General features: G+C 38.9%; 1 protein-coding gene across 1 annotated transcript in view; it reads right to left on the bottom strand.

The window, feature by feature from the left end:
• The window catches only part of clvs2 (clavesin 2), a 41,353-nt gene that overhangs the window by 20,918 nt on the left and 3,306 nt on the right, over positions 1-17,129 (bottom strand). Inside the window, exon 3 of the mRNA XM_069195750.1 lies at positions 14,596-14,770. Coding sequence (XP_069051851.1) covers positions 14,596-14,770 — 175 coding nt within the window. The remainder of the gene's footprint in view (positions 1-14,595; positions 14,771-17,129) is intronic.

Below are 17,129 nucleotides of genomic sequence, written 5' to 3'. Positions count from 1 at the left end.
AATTTAGCTGAAACACTTTTTTTTATTTGATCTTATCTGCTAATAGAGATCAATAATAATTTTATAATATCTATATATTATCAGTAGTTTACTGGAATTCAATTCAGGTAGAAAAAAACTTAGTAAAGACACAATCAGAATAACAAAAGGTGAGTATCAATAGCTAAAATGGCACCATTTTATCTACGCTCATCAGAGCTCACATGTCACAGAGAACTGCATATGAATACAATTTAATTTAAGCTTAATTAGGGTTTGGTAGAACTTCCCTTTTCAAAATCAAGGAACAATTGCATATATTACCTACATTATCTCCTGAAAACCTATAATTACCTCCTGTTTTACATTCACTCATCCTGAGACAGTTTATAATTTAGATTAATGAACCAATTTGGGTAAATCATTTCATATGACCAGACATACGTGCATGTTAAGAAAACCATACATCAAGAAATATTGTGGGAAGACTATACAGTATGTAAATAAGCATTTCCTAATATCCAGCATTGATATTTGCATTCAAGTTCATGGATAAATTTGTGATCAAGAAATGGAAGTTATTAACTGACGTTTGGGAGGGACAACAATAACAAGACGATTTTATTCAGCTGCTTCTAACCTTAATGATTACTGAAATTACAATTAGCGCTACATGTCTAACACAGACTCCAACCCATCTCCACCTTGCAGCTGCTCTGTGGGTAACTCCTCTCGGTGGGCTGCCCCTTAACCAAGCTGATGAAGTCAAAACTACTCTACATAAGATACGCAAACATTTGCAAAGCATTTGATTCTAGTGTTGCTCTCGTGAAATCACAAACTGTGCCTACTGATGAAAAAACAAGTATTGTCTGTGACAGAACAGCTTTTGAGAACCTCGAATGTTGATGTTATCTTGCGCTGGGGAGAAGTGAAGGTAGGTCATGAATATTCAACAAAGATGGTGAAGATGGAGGATGATCACTTACTGGAGTCGCACATTTGCAGCCAATTTTCTCAGCTCATGACAGAACCATATGCAAAGTTGTGTCAAGAATATTGCAAGCCTGGGCTGTAATAGACTTGTGATCACCTTAGTCTATATGCTTTATGACTTCACTTCAAACATCACTTTCAAGATGAAGGACTGTCTTTGTTTTTTTAACTGCAAAGTCACTATTATCAAATGTTTACAGTTCATAGAAAAGTCACTAATCGCACAATATGACTACAGTCTGATGCTGTGGTAAACAATGGACTGGGATGGATTATCTCCCCATCTGTATTCTGAAAAATAACACTGCTCCCTCATCCTTTGTGCACTGTAGCAGGGATGGCCAGTTTATTTGAAAAATGTTCCCTAAAAATGAACAGTTTTTTTATGAAAGTACTGCATATGCAGTAAATTTTCTCTATCTCTGTGTTATTTTCTATCTCATCTCATCTTCCTGAAACTCGCTGCTCTCAGCAACTGTAAAAGCTACATGCTTTATGTTCTTTCTCATAATATTCCTTTTCATAAAAGCTTACCATGGACACTTCGGTGCTATGTAAAGTAATGGATACTTCTCCTAATTTCAGCTGAACTGTTGTCACCAGCAATTGTCAGTGATATCCAGTAAAGGATAGCAAAAGTCCTGTCTGGCATTCTATCTAACTGGAACCCCACCCCCCAACAAATGACTGCAGTCCATAGAAATGATTCCCTCTTGCCAGCTGTTTACAGTTTAGAGTGTATTTACTTCACACATTAAATAAAGCGTTCTCTTTGTTTTCATGAAAACAGTTGGCAGCTCATGCCAGGTTAATTAGCACAAGGATTTTGTGTTGTAGACTATGTGCTCTATCAACCTGCTTATTTAGATTTCAAAGCAGTGTGCAATGTCGTGGTTGACCCACACTGTTTACACCACGAAAGGAGAGCTTTACAGTAGTATGATTGATTCAACCTACTCGATTTTTTTTCTGTTAAATGCTGGGCACTTAAAAGGACATGGGCTTTTTTAACTGAGGTTTAATCAAAGAATAAATAGATCCCATTCTTATTATTAGATAATTAGATAATATTATTGTTACTGTATGTACGTTGACACCTGACAAAAGAAGGATAAAGGGTTTCATTCCAATGGTTTCAAAGTCTAAAAATTCGCTTCATGCTGGAAGCTCTCTATTTATCTAGAAAGCATTTACTGTACAATATGTAAGAGGCAGTAGTGTTTTTAATAATAATAATAATAATAATAATAATAATAATAATAATAATAATAATAATAATAATAATAATAATAATAATTGCTTACACTTATATAGAACTTTTCTGGATCCTCCACTCAAAGTGCTTTACAGGTAATGGGGACTCCTCTCCACTACCACCAGTGTGCAGCCCCACCTGGATGATGATTTTAACACTTCTTTGATCTTTTCTTGATGGGTTGTTTTGTGATATGGACTGATTCCCACCTACCCCTGGGCTCCAACTTAATTTCTTTTCCCTTGATCACTTCATTAAATCCCCCACATTTTAAATGAGCATGAAATTAATGTTTAACTACTCCCTATACGTTTTCAAATACAAGTTTATTTTTCTCTGGCTTGAAAGGAAAGCAACACACCTTTCACATCTCCGGCCAGAATTCAGATGACACTTAATGGTAACGCTTTATAATGTACCTATATTTTTGCTTCTTTTACAAAGGAAGAAATACATAATTTCCTGTAAATTCACATAAAGTCAGTGTATTCATGGGTTTTTCATTACTTCTATTACTCTTAATTTAATAATGATTGTCCACTATATTATAAAATGTTGTCCTTTAAGTTAACTTGTTTCCTAATCAAACAGTCTGTGGTTTTCTTTAAGCATTGATCTCAAGAGTTGTTCTACCTTTGAATTAGCCTCCCTAGTAATTGTATGACTTGGGTCAAGTCATTTTCCTTGAGTCATTTTCCAGTCACTGAAAATCCTGTGACTGAAGGAGCAATGTCCTCAATGAACGAGCTAAAATACTAGAAATTATGGGTATGAAAAAGCTTGAATTTAAGACATACTTCTTTTCATTTGTGTAAATATCCCATATATAACTACTGTAAAATATTGTGCTGCAGGTGTGAACTTTGAATTGTAAAAGTACAACTAATATTAATAATAATTAAGAATAATTGCTTACACTTATATAGCGCTTTTCTGGACACTCCACTCAAAGCGCTTTACATGTAATAGGGACTCCCCTCTACCACCACCAGTGTGCAGCCCCACCAGGATGATTCGACGGCAGCCATAGTGTGCCAGAACGCTCACCACACATCAGCTCTCAGTGGGGAGGAGAGCAGAGTAATGTAGCCAATTCATAGAGGGGGATTATTAGGAGGCCATGATTGGTAAGGGCCAATGGGAAATTTGGCCAGGACGCCGGGGTTACACCCCTACTGTTTGTCTCTGGAATCTTAATAAAATAAACATTAATAAAACACACTGATGCTAACAAAAACCAGCAGTGATTGATCCTCTTCAACTTGTGTTCACTACCAATAAGGTCTTATCAGCATGTCCTTCGTCTTTTTCTTGCATACACGACCCGGGATTATCTCTGATAATTTATTCCCTCTTCATCAGAATGCCTGTTGCTAGTCAAGAGCCTATCCTGGGAACACAGGCCAGGGGGCTACTTCTGAGACAGGATGAAAGCCCATCCCAGGGCACAAACAATAGTGACAGTTTAGAGATACACTGCAAATAAATGCAGCAGCATATCTTTGGAAGGTGGGAGAAAACTGGAATACAGAGCAAAAACCTAGAAGTAACTGAACTCAACGTAGAATGTAGGCATCCTGAACTAGAATCAAAATAATGATCCGATATGTATGAGGCCTCAGCACTAAACAGTGATGGTTGATTGGTGAATGTCACTGATAATTGAGGTAACAAAAATACTGAAATCAAGTCCAGTTACTTCATGAAAATGCAAGTTCCTCAGTGCTTAATAATTGAATTAAAAATGAAATAATTAATTGATTAAGAACTATACACTTAGCCATTTCAAAAGTAATGATTTTGACACAAGAATAGCCAAAGGAATGCCCATGCCCCACCTGAACAGTACAGATCGCAGCTTACTATTTGCTTATTTGCAAAGGAAGAGGGAAAAGAATAAGAAATTAAAAAATCAATAGCTCAGACAGAACAATATGGCTTTGTGAGGCACAGACTGCGGTCCAGGACGTTTTGTTACGGAAAACAATGGTATGTCTTTTATCCGCTATCCATCTGATTCGCCTGCATAATCCTTTTCAGACCACAATGGCTGCAGCAGAAGAAATTCCAGGAAGAACGAACCTAAACATCAGCAAATTGTCTGTAGCTCACTGCACAATTTAGTCTGCATGCTTAGAGGCCAGGCAAGGGTAAATCTGGACAGCTCACAGACGGAAAGGCAATCTTCTGCAGGACAGATAACATCTGAGATGGCAGCAGAACAAACAGTAGTGCATTATTCACCAGTGAATTTCTGTTTTGCCTTCAACAGACCTGACAGACGACAACGTGTTCGGAGATGTCGTGATGTGTGTTACAGTCACTGTTGCCCTGTTCCGGTGAACAGGTAGGGTAGTGGAAAGGGGGAATATTCTTCTACACTATAACAGATGGGGAGCAGACTTAGGATGCCTTCTTATTCAGCAATTCATTGGTGACATCCGTGAGCCAATAACCCTGCAAATCAGTCGGGAATTGCTGGTTTTCCAGCAGGACATTGCAAAGCCCCACCGCACCAGGATTACAGTGGAACGAGGGCAAGACAGTCTTGTCACAGCCAGCTCTTTCTCATGACCTTGGTCCAGAGGGACAACTCTGTGACCAACCTGCCAATGAGAGCAGCTGGACACAGCCTTGGCCAATCAGCCTTCACCAGCTGTCTGCAGCTGCATGGGAAGATGGTGGAAGAGCCCACAGCAGACTGTCAGGTTGATCAGGTCCGTCAGTACTGCCAGGACTGTGTTAACACTCGGTGAGATCGTACCCAGTACTTACTTTGTATTGTCTTTTTGACGGTCCGAAAATGTATGATTCCTTCATATGTTTTTTACACATTTTCTGTGATTTTATGTGTTACATAAAATAAGGTTAATATATGTCATTAATCCATTACACCCGAGTGCGATGTTTCTGTTTATGCCTCATTAGGTTACCCTACTGTATCCTTACATGTTCACATGCTGTCCATGCCATTGTGTGTCTCTGTGTTGGCCCACCAGGTAGATACATCTGTTCTGACCAAACTATCTATTCTCCTCCCCACATGACCGGATGGTGCCCAGGCTGGGCACCATTTGAGTTGGATGCTGCATCACCACCATGGATCCAAGAGGGACACCATGGATCTAGCTAGCATTTAGGAGGAATTTACTGGTCTACAGAGATCTGCATGGAGTACATGAGTACAAGACATGATGGATGGATTAATACTTTTATTCATTTTTTCATGTTTTTTAATTATATAATATTAGCATGCCTAAAGGGGTTGGGCAGCCAGTTGACCTTGGACCCCTAGAGTATTTTTTCTCCTTACTAAGGGCCTTTCTGGTCTGTATTCACAACATGTATGGTCACTTTGTTAAGTGCCTTAGGGGCAACCTTGATGTGAAAGGCGCTTTATTAAAATAAATTTAATTGAATTGAATACCATGGTTTCTTTCAAGAAATAACTGCATTGATTTGAATCAAACATTTATTGTTTATTGACCTTGAATTTCAATATAAGGGCTAGATATCATAATGCTCAGTGATGGTAGTGGTAAGTTGTTACCACTAAGTTGTAAGTTGTTGTTGGTAGTGGAGGGTTAGATCTTAGAGAGGTTAAAAAAACTGACAAATTGTGGTCAGTTCTGACCACAGTGTATTAAGCACAAGCAATACAATTTAAATAATAAAACATCCCCACTTGCCAGCATGGCAAGGTGCCATACTTTTATTAAATTACAAACCCACAAAACTCAAAATACACAAACTAATAAAATATTTCCTCATAGTTTGTCCTGGCTGGAATGGTTTTAATCACCAATATGTGAGCATAATTACTTGCAGTACGTGCCATTCCATATACTGTACTTTGTTTTAACAGGCACCCACGCCGAAAAGAGCAGAGTAATTCCTTCTGGTATTACGGCCCTCTGTAGTTAACAATGTCTCTCATGAGCAAATAAATAGTGGTCCTTGAGCCGGGTGCTTTTGCATATTTAAGAATCCTCCATACATAAAATATGTCTAAAAGACACATGGTTTATGTGTTCACATTTTTCACATGTGAAAATGTATGTGGAAACATCCACACAATTTTTTATTTTAACTTTTTGCATGAGGGTAGTTGACCTTCATAATTGCTATTAATTGCATATGCATCTTTAGTGAAATGCTTTTGTTGTTTATACACTTTGAATAAAGGCAGAAGTAATTACTTTCTTTAAACATAGCCAGATATGCATAAGAGGATGGTTAATTCTGAACCTTTCAGATTTAATAGGAGAAGAAAACAATAGTGAAATTCATTGTTTACTGTTAAATGTAATAACAGAAAGTTGTTTGATGAGAGAATAATTTCTTGTAAGACCTTCAGCAAAGTATGCAACCATTATGCAAGTTTCCATTAACAAATTTCTAGTTAGTGGCATCTTAATGGTATACGGGTAACAAAAGGGATAGTTTCTCAGGATACAGAAGTACCATAATATTTCCATGTAAGGCGGTATTCTGATTCTAACCTTTTACTTAAGTTTTCCCAGTTAATAGCTTCATTAGCTGTTCAATTGTAGAAGCATGGTAATGCAGTCTGTCTTTTAGCAGCTCCAGAGTCCCGGGTTCAGATCTGACCCTTAATGTTTGTGTAGACTTTGTGTGTTTTTCTGTTTTTACATGGGCTTTCTCAGCTACTCCAGTTTCTTCCCACAGTCCACAGACATGTTGGCCAGGTTTAAGAGGATCTTTAAATTGCACCTGAATGTGTGTGTCCTGTGTTGGATTGAAGTGCACCAGCCTTGTGCCCTGTGTCTGCCAGGTTAGGCTTAAGGACACCTTGGCCCTCTAAATATCAATCAATTACTAAAAATTAATATTTAAAACCGATCATTTTATATTTGCATATTTCCATATTTATCTTAAATGTAGAGCACTCAGTATAATTTTGGCTTCAAAGCTGCAAACCTGCAGGTGACCATTGATGACCAATGATTAGACCACATGGTCCTAGCCTCACGTCCTAAATTTCCACAGTATACACTGTATGTTTCAGAGCTTTTACAACCTGGAGGAGAATAGATTTGCTTGACCCAGACACCTGTCCCAGCACGCACCTTTTCAAGCAGGACAGACCCACTCCAGATGTTTTCCAATCTTAATGATTCAGTAAGGCATGAAGGCCATAGCCTCTTTGTGAAAACCCTCCTAGGATTAACAGTCTAATGAATTCAGGGTTTCATTATGTACAGACACATGTTTTGTTGAAGGGATTTAAGTCAGGTACTAAAACAAAGGGAGTGGCTGTTAGCTCCCTTTCTCAAAATGAACAAATTAACTACTCATTTAGCAGATCAGTAACAAAACTCCATAAAGAAAAGTTCCATTCTTGTATCTAGCACTCAAGACCATGTGTGATGTGCACAGAAAAAATAAGCACCCTGGACAGCTCCTTGGCAGGGAGATCTCAGTAATTTTCATGGTCCCTTTCAAAGTACACATACAGTAGTTCTGTTTAGTCAACAGATACCATCCTTCCAGTTAAACTATATGCAAGAAATGCCATGTGTGTTATATAATATCTAATATACTATATGTATATATTGAGGAATAACTCGGTAAAACTAAATGCTTCAATTGTTAGGCATAAGTTATAAAAAACCTGTCATGTAATTACACCATTTGATGACTTTATAATGTATTTATATTAATGTAAAGGCAAAAAAATACAAAATTACTTCTGCACTTTAACAGTAAAATATACTGTAGTAATGTCTACAACTGGAGCCACATCCAACTCTGACTGTTGTATCCTGAGTATTTTACATAGCAGTGCTCCTTTCCATTGACTATCTATGTGCGGGGCTGGACATTATATGAGAGATCTGTGTCTGTGCTCTATTCTCACACAGCAGGGTGGAACAGAGGCACTGGTTTGATGATCTAACCAACTGGGGTTCCATGGGAGATAGGATTATGCTTTGTATTGAAAACAACAGAACTAAATAGCTCCCCATACTGCAGATGAAGAAAACCATTCCGATGAATGAATATTAAAATTACAGATGACACAGACATTTTAATAAGAGAAAGATATGCCAGCCACTGTGTGTCAGGAATTCAGCAGAAGTCTAATTATTCGCTTTGCATATCAATAAACAGCAGAAAAGTGATTAAATTCAATCAAAATTCTAGAAAGCAACTTTGGCCCAAATAGGATTTCTGATCAAGCAATTCAGCCAAGAGAGAGAGGCTGAAAGAAACAGTTTCCTAATATGGAACAAGCAATAGGTTTATTCCCTGCTGAAAAGGCTGTGGAGCCTTCTTCAGGTGTGAGGGTTGCTCACACCTGAAGAAGGCTCCACGGCCCAAAACATTGTGCTTCCTTTCTTCTCTTTTCAGCATGGAATAAACCGATTACTCGTTCCTTTGCAGCCAACACATAATGACGCAGCTACCCACCTGAACATGTACTATTATGTAGCATGCAGATGTGTTGTTTTTTTTGACAATTAAAAATATCCAGAGATAAAAATGGATATCCTTCCATATGCAGAGAAAACTCCTAAATATGATAGCTATTCTATGAGAAAGAAATCTGTGAGGAGAACACAGAGACAACATCTGACTTATAATTCAGTTATTGACATTTTCGGTTCAGTTTCTCATTCTTGCAAAATGTTTGCCATATTCATGTATGTATTCCCTAAATGCTGGAAAACAAATGTTTCTGTATGTAAATGATGTGCTGTATACAGTAAAGGATACAAAAATCACAGAATCGTCAATATTGGTTTGAATCAGGTTTTGAATTGTCAAGTATAATGCATAGGACATTGCCCACAAGAAACTGAATTCTTTACAGATTCAGCACTTACCATAGTTAATCTCATTCCCCGGGTTTCCTTTTCACCCTGCAACTCACAACTGGCAACCCACTGAAGCTAAGCAGGTGTGAGCCTGGTCAGTACCTGGATGCTAGACCTCCTGAGAAAAACTAAGGTTGGTGCTGGAAGAGGTGTTAGTGGGGCCAGCAGGGGGCGCTCACCCTGTGGTCTGTGCGGGTCCTAATGCTCCAGTATAGTGACTTGAACACTACACTGTAAAAAGGCATCATCCTTTGGATGACACGTAAAACCGAGGTCCTGACTCTGTAGTCATTAAAAATACCAGGGGGTTTCTTGAAAAGAGTAGGGGTGTTACCCTGGTGTCCTGACCAAATTTCTGTGTTTTCTTTTCATTTTCCAAAATGTGTGGGGAGTGGACTGCTGGTGCATTATGGCTGCTGTCACATCATCCAGGTTGGCTGCACACTGGTGATGGTGGAGGGGAGACCCCATTACCTGTAAAGCACTTTGAGTGTAGTGTCCAGAAAGTGCTATAAAATTATTATTATTATTATTATTATTATTATTATTATTATTATTATTATTATTATTATTATTAAACTTGTTAGTTGATCATGTCTGGTACAAGTACAAATGAAACAAAACTGATTTGCTGTAATAGTACCTACAGTATAAATCAGTATGTTTGGATGGTGTTTCTGATGATGTGTTGCAATTAGTGATGGGCAAAAATTCAAAATCTTGCTGATGTGAATGTTTGCACTGAGAAAACTGCTTTAGAAGGTGAAACCAAAATCCTGCACAGTAAAGAATCAGAAGAAAATATTCCTGTTACTGGAGTGAGAGACTGCACTAACTGTTTGCGAAGATACTATAATGAAAAAACATGAAATCAAGGTTAGAAGGGATGACATGTAGGCTGAACTTACTTTAGAATTGGATACACTTTGTACTGCTTACTTAAAAACAGAACTTACAGAATTAAAAATGAATTATTTTGAATTATAGTTGTTCTTCTTAATGATGACAAATGAATTGACACCTTCAAGAAATCTATAGCGTTTGTTTGTAATACTGGTTTGGTTTTAGATAATTAGCCATGAATGGACTATGTAGTCAGAACACATCTATCAAACACTCCCTTTGTGTTAAAAACCACACAGTCTGTTTAGTTAAGGATTAACTGGATTCAGCAAGATAATTGACACAAAGATCAGAGGGTGACAATTCCAGACCAAAATTCAGTTCCAAGGAAACTGCAGACTCCTCCACCCCCATCTTCCCAACTTGAATTGCAGCACATGTTAACAGGACTAGTTCTGATCATTCTGCACACTCTTCCAGCTCTACACACACTCTCAGAATGGTTCATTGCAGTCGTTTCCACTAAGCGACAATCATCTAATAAACACAAGTAAAGGTTTATTCCATGCTGAAAAGAGAAGAAAGGAAACACAACGTTTCGGCCATGGAGCCTTCTTAAGGTGAAGAAGGATCCTGAAGAAGGCTGAAGAAGGCTCCCCAGACGAAACATTGTGTTTTCTTTCTTCTGTTTTCAGCATGGAATAAACCTTTACTTGTTCCTTTGCAGCCTACGCATGTTGACACAGCTACCTATTGGATCTAATAAGTACCCTGTGTTAAGCTTTCCTGTTTAAATGACATAATTCAATAAAACAAAAAAATTACAAACATTTGTGAAACAACAATTTTTGATCCCTTTCTATTTAAATATCCAGGCATGTAGCTTACTAGGGTCCATTTTTCATACACTATGTCCTGGGATTAATTAATATGCAGCAATACTGCAGATGATCTTCTGAATAAAAAGCAAATCTATCTATCCAAAGAGTTATTTCTGTGACCTAAATTGATGATGTGAGTGATGTTCCCCACAGTCGGTAGGGCCTGAATGGAATGCAGGCTTGACATGTTGCTAGGGAAACTGAGTGCAGGGTGGGAGGAAGCAAGTGTACGGTTGTTCAATGTGTTAATCATTACCGAGAGCTGGCAGGCATTAAAAACACGTACAGGAACCCGGAAAGACAAAGGTATGAATTTTTAGTTAGGCTCTGGACTCGGAATTGGAAGGCTGTCGATTCAAAACCAATCCCAGGTGGGGCTCTGCTTTCATTCCCTTAAGAAAGGTGCGTTACGTAGTTACTTCCATAAATTGCCCCACTGTGCAGTCAGGTACAAATGACCATCACTTTGAATAAAAGCGACAGCCCCAAAAAATTAAAGTTCACTGCTGTAGAAAATAAATGTATACTTTATGGGGTTCAGAACAGAAATTCGGGAGGAAGGTTGAATCTTAATCCCACACACTTCAGTTCACCTACGTAATTCCCGCGCCAGAACATCTGCAGAGAACACTCTGCATATCTCGTCTCTCTCTTGTATTTATAAGGATCTAATCAAACTAATGAGAAAAATATGTTAATAATTAATATTCACATTTCCTTGCATTTATAGTTAATCTCAAAGGATCTGAGAATGGTTTAATATAGGAGCAGCCCCACTGGAGAGGCCTGCAGCTGCCTTCCAGCGCCAGCATCACCACTGCACAACAGATCAGGAGGCAGAGTGGGAAATCACTTCACTGAAGGAATTAACGGGATATGTTAGGTACTGTAGGCCAGATTGGGCACATCAGCTCTGGCACTCCTAAAAATAGTGCAATGCTATCTTTAACAACCATGCAGCCAGGACCTTGGTTCGACGTAGGATTTGAAGGATTGCATCTCCTACAGCAGTGTCCCCAGTCAGCATACTGAAGAATTAAACTAGAAATACTAGTCTAGAGGGAAAATCGTGAGTGTTTGGTCCATTAACACTAACAATCTGGCTTTTCATGAAGGTCAAACTCATACTGACCAGGTCCAACCTTATTTAGCTTTTTAGGTCTGACACAGTCATACAAGGTAATAGCACTGCCACTCCTTTTGTGCATCTTGCACCACACAGTACACTCACTGATTTATTTATAGCTGTGAGAGGCTCAGACAAGATGGAGAAACCTATCTGAACCACATTCCCCAGAATGCTATGGGAAATGACCTGCAGCCCTCAGTCACCTGACTGGTTGGCAAAGGACAATTGGCCAGATGTCCAAACAGAGGCTTCTAGGGTCAATCTTGTATCTGTCCTCTGTCTCCAAACAGCAGAGAATGGATTTCTATTTTATTGGTGAGGAATTTGTTTTTTTAATTAAGAAATGACTCCAACAGGACAGGCTTATAGGGCCACTACTTTCTAAATGGGATCTTGAACAAAGTATGAAGTATGAAGCTCTTGAAGTTCACAACTCATTTACCATTTGGCTGTGAAGCATATCTCATATATCTTTCAGTTTTTTAGCATAATCCTGAAATCATTGGTTCACTGGGAACAGGCTTATCTTCAGAATTGTTGCCAATGGTGTTTCAATGAAGAAGTTCACAAAGATCTTACATCACTACTTTACCTTTCTCTAAGGATTGATAAATTTGGAACATACTAAAACACGCCCACTATACTCTATACTATACTATTATTTTTCTACAGGGTGATTTGCTGTTGCAAGAATTGTACATTTGTTGGAATATAGCATAGTTTATACATTTTATACACAGATCCTTGCAACCTAGACACAGGGAAAATGTTTCAGACACAAAGGAGAGCTATTGTCAATATCTTGACCACAATATTGTGTACCACCACACACGGTATAATTATTGTGTTCTCCCACAATACACCTGCCCTGGAAAGCTGCCTAAAACTACCTCTGTGTTTGGACAAGCATACACAGGTTACACATAGTTCTGTGCTTTTGTCTGGTCCAGATTGTGCTTGGTGTCCTGCTGTATAGGGGCATTTGTATTAGGCCACACATGCCAAAATATTTTCTGTTGTGGACATGCATCCATTTCCTACCTGCTTCATCTAGTACGGGGTGGTGGGAAAGCTGGAGCCTAACCCAGCAAGCAAAGAGGGCAAGGCAGGGTCACTCTGCACGTGATGCCAGTCCAGTCCAGACACACACAAACATAGACATGCACACGATTTCCAAATTTCTTCGAACCAATTAACCTACCAGCATGTTTTTGGGCTGAAGGGAACAGGATCACCCAGCAGAAACACACGTGAACACAGGGAGAACATACATGCCCCACAGATAATACTCTGGGAATTGGACACAGGGCCCCAGCACTGCAATGCAGCAATGCTAAATACTGCGCCACCATGCTAGGAAGCTTTTTAAAGAAACGTTTTTCACATGTTGCACACACCACTATCTACTTGTAATAAAAACTGGTATAGTATATCAGCTAGGCATTTAAGTGAACAAAGTGGCATATTATCTGTCCTGTATTCTATACCTTAGATACTGTATACCACTTAAAGCTTAAATGTATAAACAATCAGTGTTTAAATTAAACATTTATGTAACAAACCTTAGCCACAAAAATGGAAATACACCCTGTTCAATTATTTACTAAGTGGTCAGATTCCAGGTTGTTATGATAGCAGCTCTCCTGGAATGATTTCTTCAACAAATAGATAAGGAAGTACAATTTATTTGGAGAATAATCTGTTAAAATGGCTGTGATTGCAGCATGAGTTGTTATTTCCTTACAGACCTGATGATGTCATGAATGTGCTGTAATATCAGCATATAATATTAAAATTAGGCCTTAGAACTAGTTGCAAAGATAGCTGCCCACAATCACTGTTAAAATACTACGTATAAAAGAAGCTAGGAGAAGGGCATTATGTGGGTGAAACAATGAGATTACTGCAATTATCTAGCAGGGGTTAGAAAGATGAATGCCTGCTGCATGATGAGAAGAGTTGAATACTATAGTATTAGTTATTACTAATCACACAGGAAATCTGAAAGTATACTCTTTATAATAACCTGCCATTGTTCACACTCTGTTGTAATACTTGACTGACAGAAGTCAAGAAAAAATTCAATAGACCTGATTTTTTAAATAAATAATGTACAGTACGTAACATATAGGGCCAAAACAGTGTACTTCTGTCGAATGTGAGCCAGGCAAATGGCAAGTCATGGATCTGAAAATCAGGAGCTTTCCGCTCGGCTATTGTTCATTAAATTTTTTTTCAGGAAATGATTCTATTATTAACAACTGAACCCAGTCTCACTAGATACTCAGTGATACTCAGTAAAGGGACAATTTATTTCACGTTAAACCCAGAAAATGTCAATCAGAAAACCGATAACTGCAAATTTGGTCCATAACATTAAATGTCTTATTAAGCAAGACTGTCTCGTTTAGTTTTAACACAAGAAGTAGGGGTAGGGCTCCTGACTCAAGACTACAGGTGTGGGGGCTGTAGTCATCTGCCAGCCACTGCGGCCGCGCTCTTGAGAAGTATTTCACCCTGACGGCTCCAATCCCCTGCTGCAAGAATGGATGCCAGCATTTCTGAAGGTAATCAGGGAACAGACTAGCCTCCCACTCAGGTGGGAGTCATGTGGTCTCAGTCGCTGAGCTGCTGGGCTCAATTATTCCTCTGGACAAATAAAACCCTTACCTGAAGGCCCTCTATTGCAAGTCGCAGCATGCTTGGCGTTAGCTTTGAGGCTTGCTTAAAGGTGAAGTTGCTCCAGTCAATGATCAGCACAAATCCGTTCACCTGCAGCTCTGGATCTTCAATCATGGCTTCCAGTGATAACAGGATGGCTCGCAAAATATCCACAAACGTATACCTGTAAACGGGTAATAACAGTTTACTAACTCCACTAAGAACCTATATTAAACGCTCAGGAGGAACAGCATTAAAGACGCCGTTATTATAAATAATCAAAAGCTCAGGTTTTAAAATAATTAAAAAACATCACCTGAATTCCCCCACGAGGGCAGCACTTGTTTGGCCTGATAACTGTGAAAACATGTTAATTGTAAATGTGCATTTTAAAATGTTGGTGTGTGTACAAACATCCATTTTCTAACTGCTTTATCAAATACAGGATCAAGGGGGAGTCAGATCCTATGCCAGCAAGCAACAGGTGCAAGGTGGGATACTCCCTGAACAGGACATGAGTGAAGGCAGCCTGACACAGAGAAGAACCTTGACCGTTGCCCTGCATGTGTGCAGCACTGATCCCAGGGCCCCAGGGCAGCAGTGCTAACCACTGCACTACCAAGCTGCCGTGTGCACACACTATACATTAAAAGCTGTTCAAATGAGCTGATTCTTTTCTCAATTTTTCTTCATTTTCCTTTGCAGCCACTGTAGAAACCATCACATTAATGTAAAATACACAGAAAAATATTCAACAGTGATAATTTCAACTGTCATAAACAAAAGCATTCAGCTCAAATCTGATCTTGTTATTAGACCACTTAGTGTATTATCTGCCACTATGCTACTGTTTATTGATTTAGATGTTCTCATTCCAGAATTTCTTGCTTTAAAATGGTGAAAATCAAAAATACCAAAAATAACTAATTCGTCCCAGTTGCGAACTGTGAGACAACTGTGTCTTTAGGCCACTGGTATATTGGAGTTTGGACTAAGTCACCTGAGATGGAGTTGTCTGTAGTGAACTCAAATTCCTCCTAAGTGATAAGCCCTTGGTTTGTGTTGACTGCCCTGACAAACAGCCAGTGTGCTATAGATGTACTGAACTATTCATAACTATATATTTGCTATGTCCAACGGACCAATGAGTGGGGAAGTCAAAGTGTGATGGTCCAGACAGTAGGGTCTACCTGCTAGTAGCGGATGGTGGAGACCTGACTGCACAGGAGTACAGTGATGAAGGGCTCATTTTGATTAGACAACATTCTAGCAGGACTCTCATGATGCTCATGTGAAGACCGGTTTCTTGCAAGATGAATATGAGTCAGTTATGCTGAGAACCATATCTGATGGGCTAAGAGACCAGTGGACAGGCACATGCTTGTCAAGCCTCTCAGAGAGGACTGTGACCCACAGGACAGAGGGTTCAACCTGGCGCAGAGCAGGTGTCGCAAATCTCATGCTTGACCTGCTTCCAATAGTGGTTGCTCAAACTCCTAGCGTGTTCACCATTGCCTGCTTGTTGATTTAATTTACTTGTCATGTTAAATTAAATCAACACATGTACATCTCACATCTGTTCAATGAGATGATAGTGCACCTGCTGTAAAAAAAAAAGATTTTGTCATTTTTCTGATCATAAATTTATTTTGTAGCAGTTATAAATTGTACGTCTTTTGGTACTCGGTATAGAATTCTAGATTTGTTTAAAAAGCCGTGCCATGAACATCCATGCAATTATCAGAAAACCAGTTACTCCTGGTTACAACAAACAGAAGCCTGTCATGGAACCTTTGGGTGCAGATCTGTCCTACATCCATCACAGCCCATAAAAAGAGAGAATGCAGACCCCAGTTCACCTAGCCTGCAGTGATGGGAAACCAGAGTGCCCAGTGAAAACCCTTTATAGCACCGAGACTCACAGAATCAAGCTCAGGAGTGAAGAGCTGTTAGATTGCAGTGCTAACTGCTGCATCACCGTACGGTTCATTTCAAAAACATTTCATTCCAATTACAGCATTATCTGATCAGGGCTCCTGCGCTAGCTTTCTTCAGATATGATCTATCACAGAATGGCAGACCTCCAAACAAGATAAGTTGCTGTTTCATGCTAATTCTGCTTTTGCTATCTGTCTGTCCTGTAAGATATCATTGAATTTCATATTACAGTTAAAGAATTCTACAGTTTTGAAACTTGGCTCTATATTTAATAACGTGATTTACTATTATTAATGATGACACTGATTTTATTTTTATTACAGATTATTATAATATTTACTGTATTTTTTTACTTTGAATTTAATGGAGAATGTTTTAATAAAATCTTAAAATAAACGCAGGGGGGAACAGCTGCACAGTGGTGAAGTATTTTGTTTACGGAAATGGCAAACAGCTGAATAATGCAGCTTGTCTATGATGTTTTTGGAATTGCTAGCTGAGGGCGGCATGGTGTCCCAGTGGTTAGCATTGCTCTCTTGCAGCGCTGGAGCCCCGGACCTGTACAGTACAGTATGTGTGGACTTTGTGTGTTTGCATGGAGTTCC

This window comes from Lepisosteus oculatus, chromosome 2 (genome assembly GCF_040954835.1).
Source record: "Lepisosteus oculatus isolate fLepOcu1 chromosome 2, fLepOcu1.hap2, whole genome shotgun sequence".
NCBI lineage: Eukaryota > Metazoa > Chordata > Actinopteri > Semionotiformes > Lepisosteidae > Lepisosteus > Lepisosteus oculatus.
The sequence above is the reverse complement of the archived record's forward strand: the minus strand, read 5'-3'. Positions and strand labels throughout refer to the sequence as shown.